General features: G+C 43.8%; 1 protein-coding gene across 4 annotated transcripts in view; it reads left to right on the top strand.

Annotated features, from left to right (window-relative positions):
- The window catches only part of CLCN4 (chloride voltage-gated channel 4), an 85,302-nt gene that overhangs the window by 46,488 nt on the left and 20,731 nt on the right, over positions 1–18,083 (top strand). For all 4 annotated transcript variants that reach the window (XR_009698889.1, XM_061177981.1, XM_061177983.1 and 1 more), the window contains exons 4-7: positions 1,880–2,067; positions 10,730–10,852; positions 16,941–17,147; positions 17,254–17,334. Coding sequence is in view for 3 of the 4 variants with exons in the window: in XM_061177981.1 (XP_061033964.1) it covers positions 1,880–2,067; positions 10,730–10,852; positions 16,941–17,147; positions 17,254–17,334 (599 nt within the window). In the remaining variant the exon portion in view is untranslated. The remainder of the gene's footprint in view (positions 1–1,879; positions 2,068–10,729; positions 10,853–16,940; positions 17,148–17,253; positions 17,335–18,083) is intronic.

Consider the following 18,083-nt stretch of genomic DNA (forward strand, 5'->3'; position numbering starts at 1 on the left):
ACATTTTGTTTCTCCGTTCAGCAATTAATGGGCATATGGGTTGTTTCCACTGTTTGGCTTTTGTGAATATGCTGTTGTGAACATTTGCATACATGTCTTGTGTTGGGTATATGTTTTCATTTCTCGTGGGCAGATGCCTAGGAATGGAAGTGTTTGGTCAGGTGGTGACTCCTGGTTTAACTTTTTGAGGGCCTGTCCGACCGTTCTCCTGCACCATTGTAGGAAATGGCTGCCATTGGAACGTGCTGTATTCTCCTCTCTAGCACCTACCACCTTCTGTTGGAGCCCCTCATTTACTTACTTATTCAGTCTAGTGTCTTCTCGCACAAGGTGAGATTCCATGAAGGCAGGGACCTGAGTTTGCTTTGTTCACTGCTGTACCCCAGGGTGTGGAACAGTACGTGGCACGTAGTAAGTAGGTGCTCAATAAATAGCCCTTGAGTGAATGGATGGACCTGAGTTTTGTGATTTTCATTCGTTTGTTGCTCTCATTCATTCAACATGGATATATAGTTCCAGCTATGTACCTGATGTGAATACAACAATGGCCCTTGCCCACTTAAAGGGGACACAGGGTCTAGACACCTGGCTTGATCCCCACCGTGGCACACAAACCAGACAAGACACTCCCCCCACCCTTATAGACTAGTTGGAGTGTGTGTGTGTGCGTGTGTGGGGGTGTGTGTGTGTGTATACACATATATATAAATATTGATCATATCAGGATGTGATAGGTATGGTGATGGGGGAATGCCTGGGAAGTATACTTAGCCCAGACTTAGGAAATCAGGGAAGCCTTCCTGAAGGAGGTGATGTAAATGCCAGCATCTGGAAGATAAATAGGAGCTTGCCAGGTTGGGAGAGGACAGTGCTATCTTAGGCGGTGCAGAGAGGAGGGCCTGGTGTGCCAAGGAACACTGTGTGGGCAGGGTGTGGGATTCGTGATGGAGAGAGAGGAGCCTGGAGAGAAACGTGGGAACGGCGGTCAGAGCCTGCGCGCTGCTGAGGATTCGGGTGTTCTGGCTAGAACAGTGGGCGACTGCTGATGGAACCAGGAGAGTGGCAAGGCCAGGTCGCCTGAGGCTGGCGTATGGCTGCCTTTGGTGTTGATGCCGGTGGGGAATTGATGTTGTAATAAGGATCCAGTAAAAGTGTGAAAAGTTTGGTAGCCCAAAAGTATTCCCTGCCTTTGTAAAAGACTGGAATGGGTTATTCTAGAAGGAGACCTAAAATGGCCTTCTCTGACTCACTGCACACTCGATTTTATCCCACTTCTATCGGCCTTTAAAGTAGTTATTTACTTATGTAGCTCCTCAGTCCTTTATCCATAATTTTTAAAAAATCCAGAACGTTCTAACAAGTGAGATTTTTCAAGCTGGATTCCATTTGGTGGCAAAACTTTATTTCAATGACGAGGCTGTTATAAATCGTTTTGTCTCCGTTTTGTCTGAACTGTCAGGTTTACTGGAGGATACTCATGTGTGTGATCCCAGCATCCTGCCCCAGAAGCCGCTGAGGGGGTTACATGATTTATAGGGTGTAGGTACCCTGTTTCTAAGATTCGGAAGGGCTGGGTTCTGAAAGCCGCTCGGCCCCAGGGGCTTGCGGTGGGCTCAACACTGCGGGTCTCTCCCTCCCGCCTGATCAAAGCCCCCCGAGGACAGCGTATCGTTGGCCTTTGTGTCTCACTGGGCTGGGCACCACCTTTGCCACACCTGGTGCCCTGCCACTCGCTCAGGTGACCTCAAGACTGAAGAAAGAGGCTTTCTGGGTGCGTGGCAGCCCGGGGCACTGGCATCTCCGCCTGGCCCTCCGGGCGCACGTGCTGCCCTGGCCCACGCCGGCCGTCCCTCTGAGTGGCTCTCGCTGCTTCTTCCAGGCACCCTGGCCGGGGTCATTGATCTCGCCGTCGACTGGATGACGGACCTGAAGGAGGGCATCTGCCTGTCGGCCTTCTGGTACAGCCACGAGCAGTGCTGCTGGACTTCCAATGAGACCACATTTGAGGACAGGGACAAGTGTCCCCTGTGGCAGAAGTGGTCGGAGCTGCTGGTGAAACAGTCGGAGGTGGGTGCAGGGGCGGGTCCTGGCTGGGAGCCCCGTGGCTGGTGCGGGGGGACGTCCAAGCTCTCACCTTGCAGTGTCTGTCCTGACCGTCGTCGTGGCTACTACGAGTGCCACTTGCCGCTTGGCTTTTTCTAGCTCTAGGGTTCAAACTTCACTTGGAAAATCCTTTCCCACTATTTCATGTGCACGATGTATGTGTTTTCTTTAAAGCCTTTTGTTTGGCTTTATTTTTCTTACTGAGAGTGATCTCTTGATCATGCTGAAGAAATAGGGTTGATGTTTATCCCTTCTGATTGAGAAGAAAAGATGTTACTATTTTTTAATAACAGCTTTAGTGAGACATAATCCATATTCCATGGGGTGTACCCATTAACGGGTACAATGCGATGGCTTTTAGGATATTCACAGAGTTGTGCCACCATCACCCTGATCTAATTTTAGAACTTTTTTTTTTAACATTTTTTTTTTATTCAAACAGAAAGTCACAAAAATTATAATCAACCTCATCAGTTCACTCAGTCCCATGTAATTAATTTTTTTTTCATCTTGATCTTTTGTTAGCACTTTTATGAATTCATCAGTTTTCCATTAGAGTTCTGAAAAGCTTATTCATTCAGTTCGGCAGTATAGTCAGTTACCAAAAACCTGTACTTGTCAGAGACTTTTCCATGAATTCCTTGAAGATGAAACCCTTTTATAGGAACATTTTTGCAAAAGCGTCAGAGTACACCCAGAACTGTCTGTAAATGACAAAAGACTTAAAAATGACCACGGTTAAAGATTGGATGAAAGTTCATAATAACGCAATTAACAAGGAAATTTAGTTATTTCTGAGATATACATTTTAAAGTAATAACTAGAATTATGACTTATAACATTATACCAGAACATATAAGACTTTTAGGAATTTCATGTAATGTCTGAAACATTTATATTCACATATTTCCATACAAATAACCCAAAGAAAGTTTAGTATTAGTTTTTGTTTTGTTTTTTTTTATACAGCAGGTTCTTACTAGTCATCAATTTTATACACATCAGTGTATACATGTCAATCCCAATCGCCCAATTCAGCACACCACCATCCCCACCCCACCGCGGTTTTCCCCCCTGGTGTCCATACCTTTGTTCTCTACATCTGTGTCTCAACTTCTGCCCTGCAAACCGGTTCATCTGTACCATTTGTCTAGGTTCCACATACATGCATTAATATACGATATTTGTTTTTCTCTTTCTGACTTACTTCACTCTGTATGACAGTCTCTAGGTCCATCCACGTCTCAACAAATGACTCAATTTCGTTCCTTTTTATGGCTGAGTAATATTCCATTGTATATATGTACCACAACTTCGTCTGTCGATAGACATTTAGGTTGCTTCCATGACCTGGCTGCTGTAAATAGTGCTGCAATGGGCTTCCCTGGTGGTGCAGCGGTTGAGAGTCCGCCTGCCAATGCAGGGGACACGGGTTCGAGCCCTGGTCTGGGAAGATCCCACATGCCGCGGAGCAACTGGGCCCGTGAGCCACAGCTACTGAGCCTGCGCGTCTGGAGCCCGTGCTCCGCAACAAGAGAGGCCGTGACAGTGAGAGGCCCGCGCACCGCAATGAAGAGTGGCCCCCGCTCTCCGCAACTAGAGAAAGCCCTCGCACAGAAACGAAGACCCAACACAGCCAAAAATAAATAAATAAAAAAAAAAATTAAAAAAAAAAAAAAAAAAAAATAGTGCTGCAATGAACATTGGGGTGCATGTGTCTTTTCGAATTATGGTTTTCTCTGGGTATATGCCCAGTAGTGGGATTGCTGGATCATATGGTAATTCTATTTTTAGTTTTTTAAGGAACCTCCATATTGTTCTCCATAGTGGCTGTATCAATTTACATTCCCACCAACAGTGCAAGAGGGTTCCCTTTTCTCCACACCCTCTCCAGCATTTGTTGTTTGTACATTTTCTGATGATGCCCATTCTAACTGGTGTGAGGTGATACCTCATTGTAGTTTTGATTTGCATTTCTCTAATAATTAGTGATGTTGAGCATCTTTTCATGTGCCTCTTGGCCATCTGTATGTCTTCTTTGGAGAAATGTCTATTTAGGTCTTCTGCCCATTTTGGTATTGGGTTGTTTGTTTCTTTAATATTGAGCTGAATGAGCTATTTATATATTTTGGAGATTAATCCTTTGTCCGTCGATTCCTCACAGTAGTTTTAATTTGCATTTCTCTAATAATTAGTGATGTTGAGCAGCTTTTCATGTGCTTCTTGGCCATCTGTATGTCTTCTTTGAAGAAATGTCTATTTAGGTCTTCTGCCCATTTTTGGATTGGGTTGCTTGTTTCTTTAATATTGAGCTGCATGAGCTGTTTATATATTTTGGAGATTAATCCTTTGTCCGTTGATTCGTTTGCAAATATTTTCTCCCATTCTGAGGCTTGTCTTTTCGTCTTGTTTATGGTTTCCTTTGCTGTGCAAAAGCTTTGAAGTTTCATTAGGTCCCACTTGTTTATTTTTGTTTTTATTTCCATTACTCTAGGAGGTGGATCAAAAAAGATCTTGCTGTGATTTATGTCAAAGAGTGTTCTTCCTGTTTGCCTCTAAGAGTTTTATAGTGTCCGGTCTTACATTTAGGTCTCGAATCCATTTTGAGTTTATTTTTGTGTATGGTGTTAGGGAGTGTTCTAATTTCATTCTTTTACATGTAGCTGTCCAGCTTTCCCAGCACCACTTATTGAAGAGACTGTCTTTTCTCCATTGTATATCTTTGCCTCCTTTGTCATAGATTACTTGACCATAGGTGGGTTTATCTCTGGGCTTTCTATCTTGTTCCATTGATCTATGTTTCTGTTTTTGTGCCAGTACCATATTGTCTTGATTACTGTAGCTTTGTAGTATATTCTGAAGTCAGGGAGTCTGATTCCTCCAGCTCCGTTTTTTTCCCTCAAGACTGCTTTGGCTATTCGGGGTCTTTTGTGTCTCCATACATATTTTAAGATGATTTGTTCTAGCTCCGTAAAAAATGCCATTGGTAATTTGATAGGGATTGCATTGAATCTGTAGATTGCTTTGGGTAGTAGAGTCATTTTCACAGTATTGATTCTTCCAGTCCAAGAACATGGTATATCTCTCCGTCTGTTGGTATCATCTTTAATTTCTTTCATCATGTCTTACAGTTTTCTCCATACAGGTCTTTTGTCTCCCTAGGTAGGTTTATTCCTAGGTATTTTATTCTTTTTGTTGCAGTGGTAAATGGGAGTGTTTCCTTAATTTCTCTTTCAGATTTTTCATCCTTCTTAGTGTATAGGAATGCAAGAGATTTCTGTGCATTAATTTTGTATCCTGCAACTTTACCAAATTCATTGATTAGCTCTAGTAGTTTTCTGGTGGCATTTTTAGGATTCTCTATGTATAGTATCATGTCATCAGCAAACAGTGACAGTTTTACTTCTTCTTTTCCAATTTGTATTCCTTTTATTTCTTTTTCTTCTCTGATTGCTGTGGCTAGGACTTCCAAAACTATGTTGAATAATAGTGGTGAGAGTGGACATCCTTGTCTCGTTCCTGATCTTAGAGGAAATGCTTTCATTTTTTCACCATTGAGAATGATGTTTGCTGTGGGTTTGTCGTATATGGCCTTTATTATGTTGAGGTAGGTTCCCTCTATGCCCACTTTCTGGAGAGTTTTTATCATAAATGGGTGTTGAATTTTGTCAAAAGCTTTTTCTGCATCTATTGAGATGATCATATGATTTTTCTTCTTCAATTTGTTAATATGGTGTATCACATTGATTGATTTGCGTATATTGAAGAATCCTTGCATCCCTGGGATAAATCCCACTTGATCATGGTGTATGATCCTTTTAATGTGTTGTTGGATTCTGTTTGCTAGTATTTTGTTGAGGATTTTTGCATCTGTATTCATCAGTGATATTGGTCTGTAATTTTTTTTTTCTGTAGTATCTTTGTCTGGTTTTGGTATCAGGGTGATGGTGGCCTCATAGAATGAGTTTGGGAGTGTTCCTTCCTCTGCAATTTTTTGGAAGAGTTTGAGAAGAATGGGTGTTAGCTCTTCTGTAAATGTTTGATAGAATTCACCTGTGAAGCCATCTGGTCCTGGACTTTTGTTTGTTGGAAGATTTTTAATCACAGTTTCAATTTCATTACTTGTGATTGGTCTGTTCATATTTTCTATTTCTTCCTGGTTCAGTCTTGGAAGGTTATACCTTTATAAGAATTTGTCCATTTCTTCCAGGTTGTCCGTTTTATTGGCATAGAGTTGCTTGTAGTAGTCTCTTAGGATGCTTTGTATTTCTGCAGTGTCTGTTGTAACTTCTCCTTTTTCATTTCTAATTTTATTGATTTGAGTCCTCTCCCTCTTTTTCTTGATGAGTCTGGCTAATGGTTTATCAATTTTGTTTATCTTCTCAAAGAACCAGCTTTTAGTTTTATTGATCTTTGCTATTGTTTTCTTTGTTTCTATTTCATTTATTTCTGCTCTGATCTTTATGATTTCTTTCCGTCTGCTAACTTTGGGTTTTGTTTGTTCTTCTTTCTCTAGTTCCTTTAGGTGTAAGGTTAGATTGTTTACTTGAGATTTTTCTTGTTTCTTGAGGTAGGCTTGTATAGCTATAAACTTCCCTCTTAGAACTGCTTTTGCTGCATCCCATAGGTTTTGGATCGTCGTGTTTTCATTGTCATTTGTCTCTAAGTATTTTTTGATTTCCTCTTTGATTTCTTCAGTGATCTCTTGGTTATTTAGTAACGTCTTGTTTAGCTTCCATGTGTTTGTGTTTTTTACGTTTTTTTCCCTGTAATTCATTTCTAATCTCATAGCCTTGTGGTCAGAAAAGATGCTTGATATGATTTCAATTTTCTTAAATTTACTGAGGCTTGATTTGTGACCCAGGATGTGATCTATCCTGGAGAATGTTCCATGCACACTTGAGAAGAAAGTGTAATCTGTTTTTGGATGGAATGTCCTATAAATATCAATTAAATCTATCTGGTCTATTGTGTCATTTAAAGCTTCTATTTCCTTATTAATTTTCTCTTTGGGTGATCTGTCCATTGGTGTAAGTGAGGTGTTAAAGTCCCCCACTAATACTGTGTTACTGTCGATTTCCTCTTTTATAGCTGTTAGCAGTTGCCTTATGTATTGAGGTGCTCCTATGTTGGGTGCATATATATTTATAATTGTTATATCTTCTTCTTGGATTGATCCCTTGATCATTATGTAGTGTCCTTCCTTGTCTCTTGTAACATTCTTTATTTTAAAGTCTATTTTATCTGATATGAGTATAGCTACTGCAGCTTTCTTTTGATTTCCATTTGCATGGAATTTTCCATCCCCTCACTTTCAGTCTGTATGTGTCCCTGGGTCTGAAGTGGGTCTCTTGTAGACAGCATATATATGGGTCTTGTTTTTGTATCCATTCAGCAAGCCTGTGTCTTTTGGTTGGAGCATTTAATCCATTCACGTTTAAGGTAATTATCGATATGTATGTTCCTATGACCATTTTCTTAATTGTTTTGGGTTTGTTTTTGTAGGTCCTTTTCTTCTCTTGTGTTTCCCACTTAGAGAAGTTCCTTTAGCATTTGTTGTAGAGCTGGTTTGGTGGTGGTGAATTCTCTTAGCTTTTGCTTGTCTCTAAAGCTTTTGATTTCTCCATCGAATCTGAATGAGATCCTTGCCGGGTAGAGTAATCTTGGTTGTAGGTTCTTCCCTTTCATCACTTTAAGTATATCATGCCACTCCCTTCTGGCTTGTAGAGTTTCTGCTGAGAAATCAGCTGTTAACCGTATGGGAGTTCCCTTGTATGTTATTTTTCGTTTTTCCCTTACTGCTTTCAATAATTTTTCTTTGTCTTTAATTTTTGCTAATTTGATTACTATGTGTCTTGTCGTGTTTCTCCTTGGGTTTATCCTGTATGGGACTCTCTGCGCTTCCTGGACTTGGGTGGCTATTTCCTTTCCCATGTTAGGGAAGTTTTTGACTATAATCTCTTCAAATATTTTCTCTGGTCCTTTCTCTCTCTCTTCTCCTTCTGGGACCCCTATAATGCGAATGTTGTTGCGTTTAATGTTGTCCCAGAGGTCTCTTAGGCTGTCTTCATTTCTTTTCATTCTTTTTTCTTTATTCTGTTCCACTGCAGTGAATTCCACCATTCTGTCTTCCAGGTCACTTATCCGTTCTTCTGCCTCAGTTATTCTGCTATTGATTCCTTCTAGTGTAGTTTTCCTTTCAGTTATTGTATTGTTCATCTCTGTTTGTTTGTTCTTTAATTCTTCTAGGTCTTTGTTAAACATTTCTTGCATCTTCTCGATCTTTGCCTCCGTTCTTTTTCTGAGGTCCTGGATCATCTTCACTATCATTATTCTGAATTCTTTTTCTGGAAGGTTGCCTATCTCTACTTCATTTAGTTGTTTTTCTGGGGTTTTATCTTGTTCCTTCATCTGGTACATAGCCCTCTGCCTTTTCATCTTGTCTGTCTTTCTGTGAATGTCTAGAACATTTTTATCACCCCCAAAGAATCCTTGTACCCATCGGCAGTCACTCCCCATTTCCCCCCAAGTCCGCCAGCCCTAGGCAACCACGAATATACTTTCTTGTCTGCAGATTTCCCTGTTCTGGACATTTCATGTAAATGGAATCATATAATCCGTGGACTTTTGTGTCTGGCTTCATTCACTTAGTGTAATGTCTTCCAAGTTCGTTCGTGTTGTAGCATAGATTGGAACTTTACTCCTTTTCATGGCCAAATAACATTCCATTGTCTGGATAGAGCACATTTCATTTCTCCACTCATCAGCTGAGGAACACGGGTTGCTTCCACTTTTGTGCTATTATGAATGATTTTGCTTTGAACGTTTGTCTACAGGTTTTTGTGTGGACATATGTTTTCATTTCTTTTGGGTAGATACCTAGGAGGGGAGTTGCTGGGTCACATGGCAACCCTATATTTAACCTTTTGAGGAGCTGCCAGACTGTCTTCCAGAGTGGCTGCACCGCTCGAGATTCCAGCAGCAGTGTATGTGGGTTCCAGTTTCCCCACATCCTCACCGACCCCAATTGTTATCTGGTTTGGATTATAGCCCTCCTAACAGGTGTGAAGTGCTGTCTCATTGTGGATTAAGTTATCATCTTCCAATGCATCTTAGGAACACGTTACAGAGGATGTTTGTGGGCCTTCTGTGATGGGAGTATCCCAGGCCCAGGGGATGCAGCAGTGAAGCACAGACCAGGCGCTTGCCTTCATGGCACTCCAAGCTTCAGATCCACGTACAAATCTTAGTTGGGGAAAAGGGTTAATTTCTAACTGAATTCAGTGGTTACCACAATGACTATGGGTCATCGACAGATCAGAAGCCCAGATGAGGGGGAGTTAGGTTGCCAAGATTCACATTAGGGGTAATGTGAGGACCATTCAAGCTAGAACTCTTCTTGGAAGATAGATGTAATCCCTTTATTCTCCTCCCTCTCCCACTCTCTTGCCCGATTGACTTAATGCAGCTGAAGACATTTGGAATGCACTTTGCCATTTGCTAAACCTCTTTCTCAGTGGAGTTGAAAATTAATTCCTTCAAATCTCAGAAGTAGACCGGGATCTTGAAATTTCACACGTTCTCAGTGCTCTCCATTACTTCCAAAAATAAATTCTCTGCTTGAGTTGATGGAGGTGGGCAGGCAGAATTGGCTGGGCGCCATGTTTGATTTCTTCTCTCCTACTTTGGGGGGAAATATGGCCGTCTAGCTTTTCAACCATTTCTAAGATTTATACTTTGATTCAAAGAATTACTGTTAGCAAGGGTGAGACGTTATTTTTAGTCTCAAAAAAGTCCATTTTTCACTAGGTGAAATGTATTCCTCCGTCTGATTTCTCACCACATAGGGTGTGAATATCTGTGACTGTTAAGGCTAGAGCCGCCTCCTGGAGCGTGTTTTTGCATTTTACAGGCACACATGTGGCCGTGCCCACAGCCTGGCTTGTAGGTGCCCTCCTGTTCCCTCTCCATCACGTGAGGCATCCAGATGGTGGCAAGAAGCTGAGGCCTGGGGAATCGTGGTCTCCGCCCACAGACCAGGTCCTCAGCCTCAGAGACGCCAGACTGTGTGTTTGGTTCAGGAAGTGTTCCGCACACATCAGATAATTTGGAATATTGGGGTGGGGCCTGAGACTCTGCATTTCCAGCCCACGCCCAGGTGATGCTATGCTGCCGGTCCAGGGACCACATCTGGGTAGCAGTATTCTAAAATGCAGTTCCCACACTTCCTCACTGGCAGGGCAGCTGCGTGCTGCGGCGTGGATGTGGCCTTCATGAAAGCAAAGAGGCTGATCCACCATAGACGAGACCAAACAAACCTTCCCGGGGCTCGAAGGCAGAATTTTCTGTTACACCTTTCATTAACTTGAGGGCCCGGAGCGATTAAAACCAAGCCTCATTCACAGTTGCTATGACTGCTGGTAGAAGGTGTGCGTACACAGCTCCCGGAGAAGCAGCCGGCGCCGTGTGTGTGTGAACCGACTGTAGCAATAGCAGCAGCTGATGAAGCCAACCCTGCCTCTTCGCTGACACAGGACCCGGAGAGAAGCTGCCTGGCGGAGGGGCAGGCGCGTCGCTCGGTTCTGCGGTGGCTCACGTGTTCTTTCTTGTTCTGTGTCTTGCTTAGGGTGCCAGCGCTTACATTCTGAATTACCTAATGTACATCCTGTGGGCGTTGCTGTTTGCGTTTTTGGCCGTCTCCCTGGTGCGAGTATTTGCGCCATACGCCTGTGGCTCTGGTATACCCGAGGTGAGTGGGGGCTGAATGAATTTCTTTTGTGCCAATAATAAGAATAGCAAATACTTACATGGCACTTCTGTGCTAAGCACGGTTCCAAACATTGGACATCTGTTCACTCATTTAGTCCTCACGGGGAGCCTATGAGGTAGGTTATTCTTCATTTGACGGTTGGGGAAACTGAGGCACAGAGAGGGTAAGTAACTTGCCCAAGGTCACTAAGCCGGTGAGCTGGGAGTCGAATCCAGCTGTCTGGCTTTGTGTTCTGTTGCTTCTCAGATGCTTAAATTCTTGTCTTACAAACGAGGCATAACTCTTAAAGCCTGTGGAATCAGAGTTCATTAACCACACACACAAACGTGGCACTCTAGTAACTCATAAGTGCGTCTATGATAGAACGTGAAAGAGGACAACAGTGGAGGTTTACTGCTCAGAAAGCTTACTGATGAGTGAACTCCCTCGCCACGTTTTGCTCTTCTGGTGACAGTGTAATAGCAATCTTTAAAAAATGAATTCCACGTTCAGTACATGCGCCGTGAATGCACCCTTGTGAGTTTAGAGTTCTTATAAATATTTTTCAGCACTTTCTTGTAACCAGAGTATGAGGGAGGTGACCTCATCGATCAGGAGGAATGCCCAAGACCAAACTTCAAACCAAGGAGATCTGCTGCGTTAGAATAATGATACTTGAGCAAATTCCCGAAAAACCCAGACAGTAAAACTTTTAGCCAGAAATCATTTTAAAAGCTCTTAGATGATCATTCTAATCAGTGCTGTTCCATTCTCCTTCAAGTTGGTGCTTCAGCAGCGCCCGTAGACGGCGGAGATGCTGAGTTTATAAAGATGTGAGCGGTCATGGCAGTGGACCCACGCTCTTTGGCGGTGTCGCCAACATCGCCGCTGGTCTGGGCAGTTCATGCAAAGGGCTGGGGTAATTAAAGGATCATCGAAAGGAACGCTCAACTTTGTCTTGATCCAGGAAAAGATTAAAAAAAAAAAAAAGACTATTTCATGCTGAACTTTGGATGGTTTATATGAACATGTTGCTGCAGGAGCCTGAAACATAAGCTGCAATACCATCCTGTTTCCTCGGTACAGCCAGTGCTGCTCTAAGGCACCATATGCATTCCTAAAAATCACAAAACTGCATCATCAAAACCACAGAGCTTGTGGGGAAGATGGGGCTAGGGGCACAGCACTCAGAAACTTCACTGGTGACACATAAAAAAGATGGGAACCTCATAAAAGCAGTAGCAGAGTTAGACGCACGTTAAGTGGTTAAGAAATGTATGAATACTCCCCTAGTGCATGCGTGAGCTGGGAGTCGCCTGAGACGTGTGCCTGTGTGCATTTTGTGTATCCCTGCACGGCTGGATTCGCAGCTGCAGTTTTCTGCCTTGTGTTTCTCCCAGATGAAATTGTGCAGAAACAGATGCGAAATTGGCATTATGCTCAAGTTCTGCCCTGACGCATGAATCACACTGGAACAAATTTGGGTTTTCCAAACAAGTGTTCGGGCAGAACTGACTGCGTTTTATTGGATATCGGAGACCGAAGGCACCCGGGACACTAAAAAGAACAGATTACTGTTGGCATCTCGGTTTCTGATCGCAATGCCCAACAGCAGGCGCTTTTGGACTCAAGCCGCCTATCAAAATAAGGAGATGGCCAGTGGGGAACTGGTGGATGAAACTCAGAAAAGCGGTATCAAGTGAAAAAAGTAAGTTGCAGAAGAATATCTAAATAAAGTATGAATCTATTTCTGTAGAGTCCCTAAAACAGCCAAAATGAAACAAGCATACTGTTTAGTGATACACATATGTGCTAAAGCTATAAAGAAAGGCAAGGGAATGATTGGAGGGGGGAGGAGGAAGGTTCCACTGAGGAAGCAAACACAGGGCTTTCAAAGGTACCTGCTCTTCTGTCCTAAAGTTGGTAGTGGGTACATGGTAGTGGGTACATGAATATGCTTTCAGCCGTATATAATATGTAACAGATTCATGTCTCTATTTATAAAAGAGTTCACAATAATCTTTTCAAGTATCAGGAGCCCAGTGGAGATTTTATAATTAAGCTTTGGTTATTATGACTCAGTAGTAGGAAATTTTCCCTGTTATTATAGTAGAGCTTGAAACTCCTAACCTAAGGGTGCAATACCTACCCCAGTTCTTGGAGGAGAGGGGCAGAGTGAAAAGTAAGTGCAAATAAGTAGTTCCTGGATATAAAGAATGTCCTTCCAGTTAAAACCCAACGGACCATGCAAACAGCTCTACTCAGTTTGAGATACAGGGCTGTTCTTCACTGCAGGAAAGATACTAAATGAGATCTTTAGAAAATACACTTCCCATGGTAGGAGGTGATCTGCCGTAAGCTGTTCCTGGTGTGCAGTGTCCGAACAAACTTTGAACGCAGTGCACTTCTGCACAGTTTAAAAATCACTCATCCTTTGTAATGTTTGCTTCTGAAACATTTAGATTACTTTGGATGACAATGTTACTGACCAGGGTTCTTGACCTCCTTAATCAATAGAAATTGATCAGAGGCCAGGCAAGAAATTCAGGCAAGGCTTTATTGGGGCCCGAGCTGCAGCAGAGGGGGAGGGAGAACAAGTAACAGGTTCCTTTGCTGGCCTACTTGCTGGGGGGCAAGGCGAGCTGGTTCCTTATATGTGGTGAGGGTAGGGGTGTGTCCAGGGGTCGGGCCAGAGGAGTTGCTTAGGTGGTCTGCCCACCCCTTTGGTGGTGTTGAGTGCAGGGGGCATGCGCAGTGACCTGCGTTTGCTCCCGGCTCTTCAGAAGTGGCAGTGGGGCTCTTTGGTCTCTTTGTATCTTGTTGTCCAGAATTTGCCCCAACTGGGCATGCATGCAGTTACTTTTAGTCCCTTATAGTTTCTTTGTATTTTGTTGCTAGATGTTTGTCCAGGTGCAAGCATTGCAGCACTGCAGCAAAGGGTCCCAGGTCCCAGCCAGTGTCAAAAATTCCTTTGAAACATTAAAAAAAATACAAATTTAGAGACCATTTTTTTTCTGTGTAATAAATGCTCTTGTATTAGCTCTACAAAGCACATTTAAAAGTGCACACTAGTTCTTGGGCTTCAGAACTTAGAGCAAACTGGGCAAGGATGACTCTACTACTGTCTGCTTCATTCATAGAACCACTGTGAACCGTATAAGAAATCATGTCCTTCTAGGGACTTCCCTGGTGGCGCCGTGGTTAAGAATCCGCCTGCCAATGCAGGGGACACGGGTTCGAGCCCTGGTCCGGGAAGATCCCACATGCTGCGGAGCAACTAAGCCCGTGCGCCACAACTACTGAGCCTGCGCTCTAGAGCCCACGTGCCACAACTACTGAGCCCCCATGCCACAACTACTGAGCCCACATGCCACAACTACTGAAGCCTGTGCGCCTAGAGCCCGTGCTCCACAATGGGAGAGGCCACCCAATGAGAAGTCCGTGCACCGCAACGAAGAGTAGCCCCCGCTCGCCACAACTAGAGAAAGCCTGCGTGCAGCAACGAAGACCCAATGCAGCCAAAAATAAATAAATAAAATAAATTAAAGGAACAAAAAGAAATCATGTCCTCCTAGAACTTACTTTGAGTTGCTGTTTCAGTTCTATACAATGTGAACTCTCTCACAAATATTTATTTGCCAGAGAGGTTTTAAAGTTACCACCATCAAGTCACAAATGTGCTGCAATACATCGCCTTAAAGCCCTGCTTGATTCAGTCTCTGTTGATCCAAATTAAAGCAAGCGATTGGATTTTGGCATCTACTGGGAATGAATTTGCCTTCTTTAGTCCCTAATTTGATCATGACAATTTTATAAAGTCATTTTAGAGAATTACAAAATACCTCTTACATTGTTCAATTCACCACATGTCATGGCTGGCAAAGGCTCAGGTAATTTAGATGCTTGTAATTTTCTAAATGGTATTACGCTCTTCAACTGTACCCTGGGGTCCAAATCCACATTAACTAACTGACAAAAAATTATAGATAATTTTATTCTAGGCAACACAAAAGGGCAGGATTGTGGCAGGCATAATAAGACGTCCCTTAAATAAAGGGATCTGAGATCCCCAGAGCACAGGCTCAAATAGGCCCACTAGCACTAGTTAAAGACCAGCTTAACCACTGCTAGTTTGTCTGCCTTTAGTTAAAGGCTAGTTCACGAAATACCATCTGAGGGCTTCCCTGGTGGCGCAGTGGTTGAGCATCTGCCTGCCAATGCGGGGGACACGGGCTCGAGCCCTGGTCTGGGAAGATCCCACGTGCCGCGGAGCAACTAGGCCCGTGAGCCACAACTACTGAGCCTGCGCGTCTGGAGCCTGTGCTCCGCAACAAGAGGGGCCGTGACAGTGAGGGGCCCGCGCACCGCGATGAAGAGTGACCCCCGCTTGCCGCAACTGGAGAAAGCCCTCGCACAGAAACGAAGACCCAACACAGCCATAAATTAATTAATTAATTAATTAATAAAAAAAAAAAAAAGAAATACCATGTGATTGTAGAGCTGGAAGCCGTCACTCGTGTTCTCTAGGAAGGATCTTATTGAGTGCTTTCGAACGGATGCCCACACGCTCGCTCACTGTTGGTCTTTCTCCTTGAATTAAGAAACAGATCTCTATCAATAACTCCTGAGATGAAAATGGTCCAGTCACACCCCTGTAAAATTGCTAGGATTAGTTCACTTCACGAGCCTCTCCAAATCATCACAGGTGACATGATGCCAGAGAGCGTTTCAGGACCGCCCTTAAATATTGAGTAATTAGGAATACCTGTACTGCTCTTCGCAGGACGAGAGCAGTGCTTCTCTACCTGGACTGCATTTTAGAATCACCTGGGGAGGCTGTAAACCTCCTATGCCCAGGATACACCTCAGACCAGTTACATCAGATCTCGGGGCGGGGGGATACCTCGTCCTCACTGGTGCCTGATTCTCCAGGTGATGCCACGGAGCGCCGGTGGAGAAGGACTGTAATAGCTACGTGAGAAACTGATTTCTTGGCGCCCACTAGGAGGCTCTTTGACGTTATGTAAACATCCTGACGGTGACAGGAGCTGAGACTGTCCCATTATGTATTATACAATGGGAAAACGGATACTGACCATGAATTTCATTAGCTGACTCACTCAGTGTCTAATAAATCTCTGATTACAGGCTTGTAAATTGCTAGCTGGGCAGTAAACATTCACTCCATTTCAGCCAGTCGCGGGAGAGGTTGAAGGTAAAATGTTACTTACCCATTGGTGATGCTTCCATATCCAGAAGAACCGTGTTTTGGGGGAAGAGGACTCCAGTAGATGAAGTTAATCACTGAGATTGGCACCCCGTTGAATTCTAAAAGCGTTATGCAAATTCACATGCACCTTTAGGGAGAAAGCCATTATTTGGCGAAAGAATTGGACAGTAAACACCCATATACCCCTGGCCTGCATCAGGGGTTGGCAAACTTTTCCGATAAAGGGCAGAGAGTCAATATTTTGGGCTTTGTGAGTCAAGAGGCAAAATTGAGGAACTATTCTCACTAAAAGGCTAGTAGTCTTGTTTACATATTACATTTAAAAACATTAAAGGCACTCTTAGCTCGTGTGTCATACCCAACAGGCCGTGGGCTGGATTTGCCCACCCTGATCTAAAGTTAAATTGATATTTTGTTGTATTTGCGTTGTCACATAGCCAGCCAGATGTCCCTTTATCTTGGCCATCTTTCAGTAGTGAAAAATTAACAGTTAAAATGAATAGATACACGTGTCTTTTCAACACAACAGAGGGTAAAATGCACAGGATAAATGCTATAAATAAAATGAGACTGATAATTACTTATTCAGTCCTCGTTATGATCTCTCATTACTCTCGGAATTATTAAGATTTACTATGCATTGAAATTGTTTCAGGGTTCCATCAGTATATAAAATTAGGCGTTAATATAAATTCTCAATATAAAATTATAGCTAAATTAACAACTAAAGCAGCCTCTCTTCCACATGATTTAGTGAATCTCGGTTTGAAAGATGCTCCTCAGAGGAGGGAGAGGTTACTTTCCTAGCCGTGGCGCTAAAGCGGCTCACTCCCCATCGTTCTCCATCCTGTGTTTCAGATAAAGACCATCCTGAGCGGCTTCATCATCAGGGGCTACTTGGGCAAGTGGACCCTGCTGATCAAGACTGTCACCCTGGTGCTGGTGGTGTCCTCGGGCCTGAGCCTTGGCAAGGAAGGGCCGCTGGTGCACGTGGCATGCTGCTGTGGCAACTTCTTCAGCAGCCTCTTCTCCAAGTACAGCAAGAACGAGGGCAAGAGGCGCGAGGTGAGCAGGTGCAGGATGAAGCTCCCTCCCGCCCTCTCCAGCCTCACCAGTACCCGCTGATTTGCCGGAAAGGCCTCGGGCTGACGGGGAGCTCTTTGCTTCGCAGGTGCTGTCAGCTGCGGCCGCTGCCGGGGTCTCTGTCGCCTTTGGTGCTCCGATCGGGGGTGTGCTTTTCAGTCTGGAAGAGGTGAGCGTGGGCACCGGAGGGCCCCGTGGTTCTGAGCGCCGAGGAACACATGGGGGGGCTCGGGGCGGCAGGAGGCTTCCCTCTCTAGCCCTCTGAGGGCTAGATGCGAAGGAGGATTGAGAGATTCCTGCGGCTCATTAAGGAGCCGCAGTGTTCGCCATGAAATACGTGTTTTCAAGTCCTGTTTTAAAAATTGCCAGTGTGATTTCTGGGGGGAGATTTGCAGTCTCCTCTCTCGTTTTCATAAACAACATAATGAAGCATTTTTATGTTTTGCAACCCAAATGGATCTAGTCCAGCAGTCGGCCCACGTTGTCTGTAAAGGGCCAGGTAGCAAATATTTTAGGCTTTGCGGGTCTCAGGGCTCGGCCGCAACCACTGGGCTCTGCCCTTGTAGCGTGGAGGGCGCCGCAGACAACACGCATGCGCGGCGTGGCTGCCTTCCAACGAGACCTTCCCTATGGATGCTGAAGTTTGAATTTTATATAATTACCACTTGTCATTAAGTCTTGTTCTTTTGAATATTTCATGTGTCACAGAATAATTCTCTCTTCCCCCAACCATTTAAGAATGTACAAACCATTCTTAACTCATGTGCCCTCCAGATACATTTGCTGGGCCAGGGGTTTCAACCCATGATCTGTTGTCTGGAGAATCAAATCAGAGGTTTCTTTTCTTTTAGGAGGGTCTCTGTGCTATAAACAGAATGATGATGAAGTGTTCTCATTTCTCTTAAAAAATAGCTCAAA

The sequence above is a fragment of the Eubalaena glacialis genome, chromosome X (genome assembly GCF_028564815.1).
Source record: "Eubalaena glacialis isolate mEubGla1 chromosome X, mEubGla1.1.hap2.+ XY, whole genome shotgun sequence".
Taxonomy (NCBI): Eukaryota; Metazoa; Chordata; class Mammalia; order Artiodactyla; family Balaenidae; genus Eubalaena; species Eubalaena glacialis.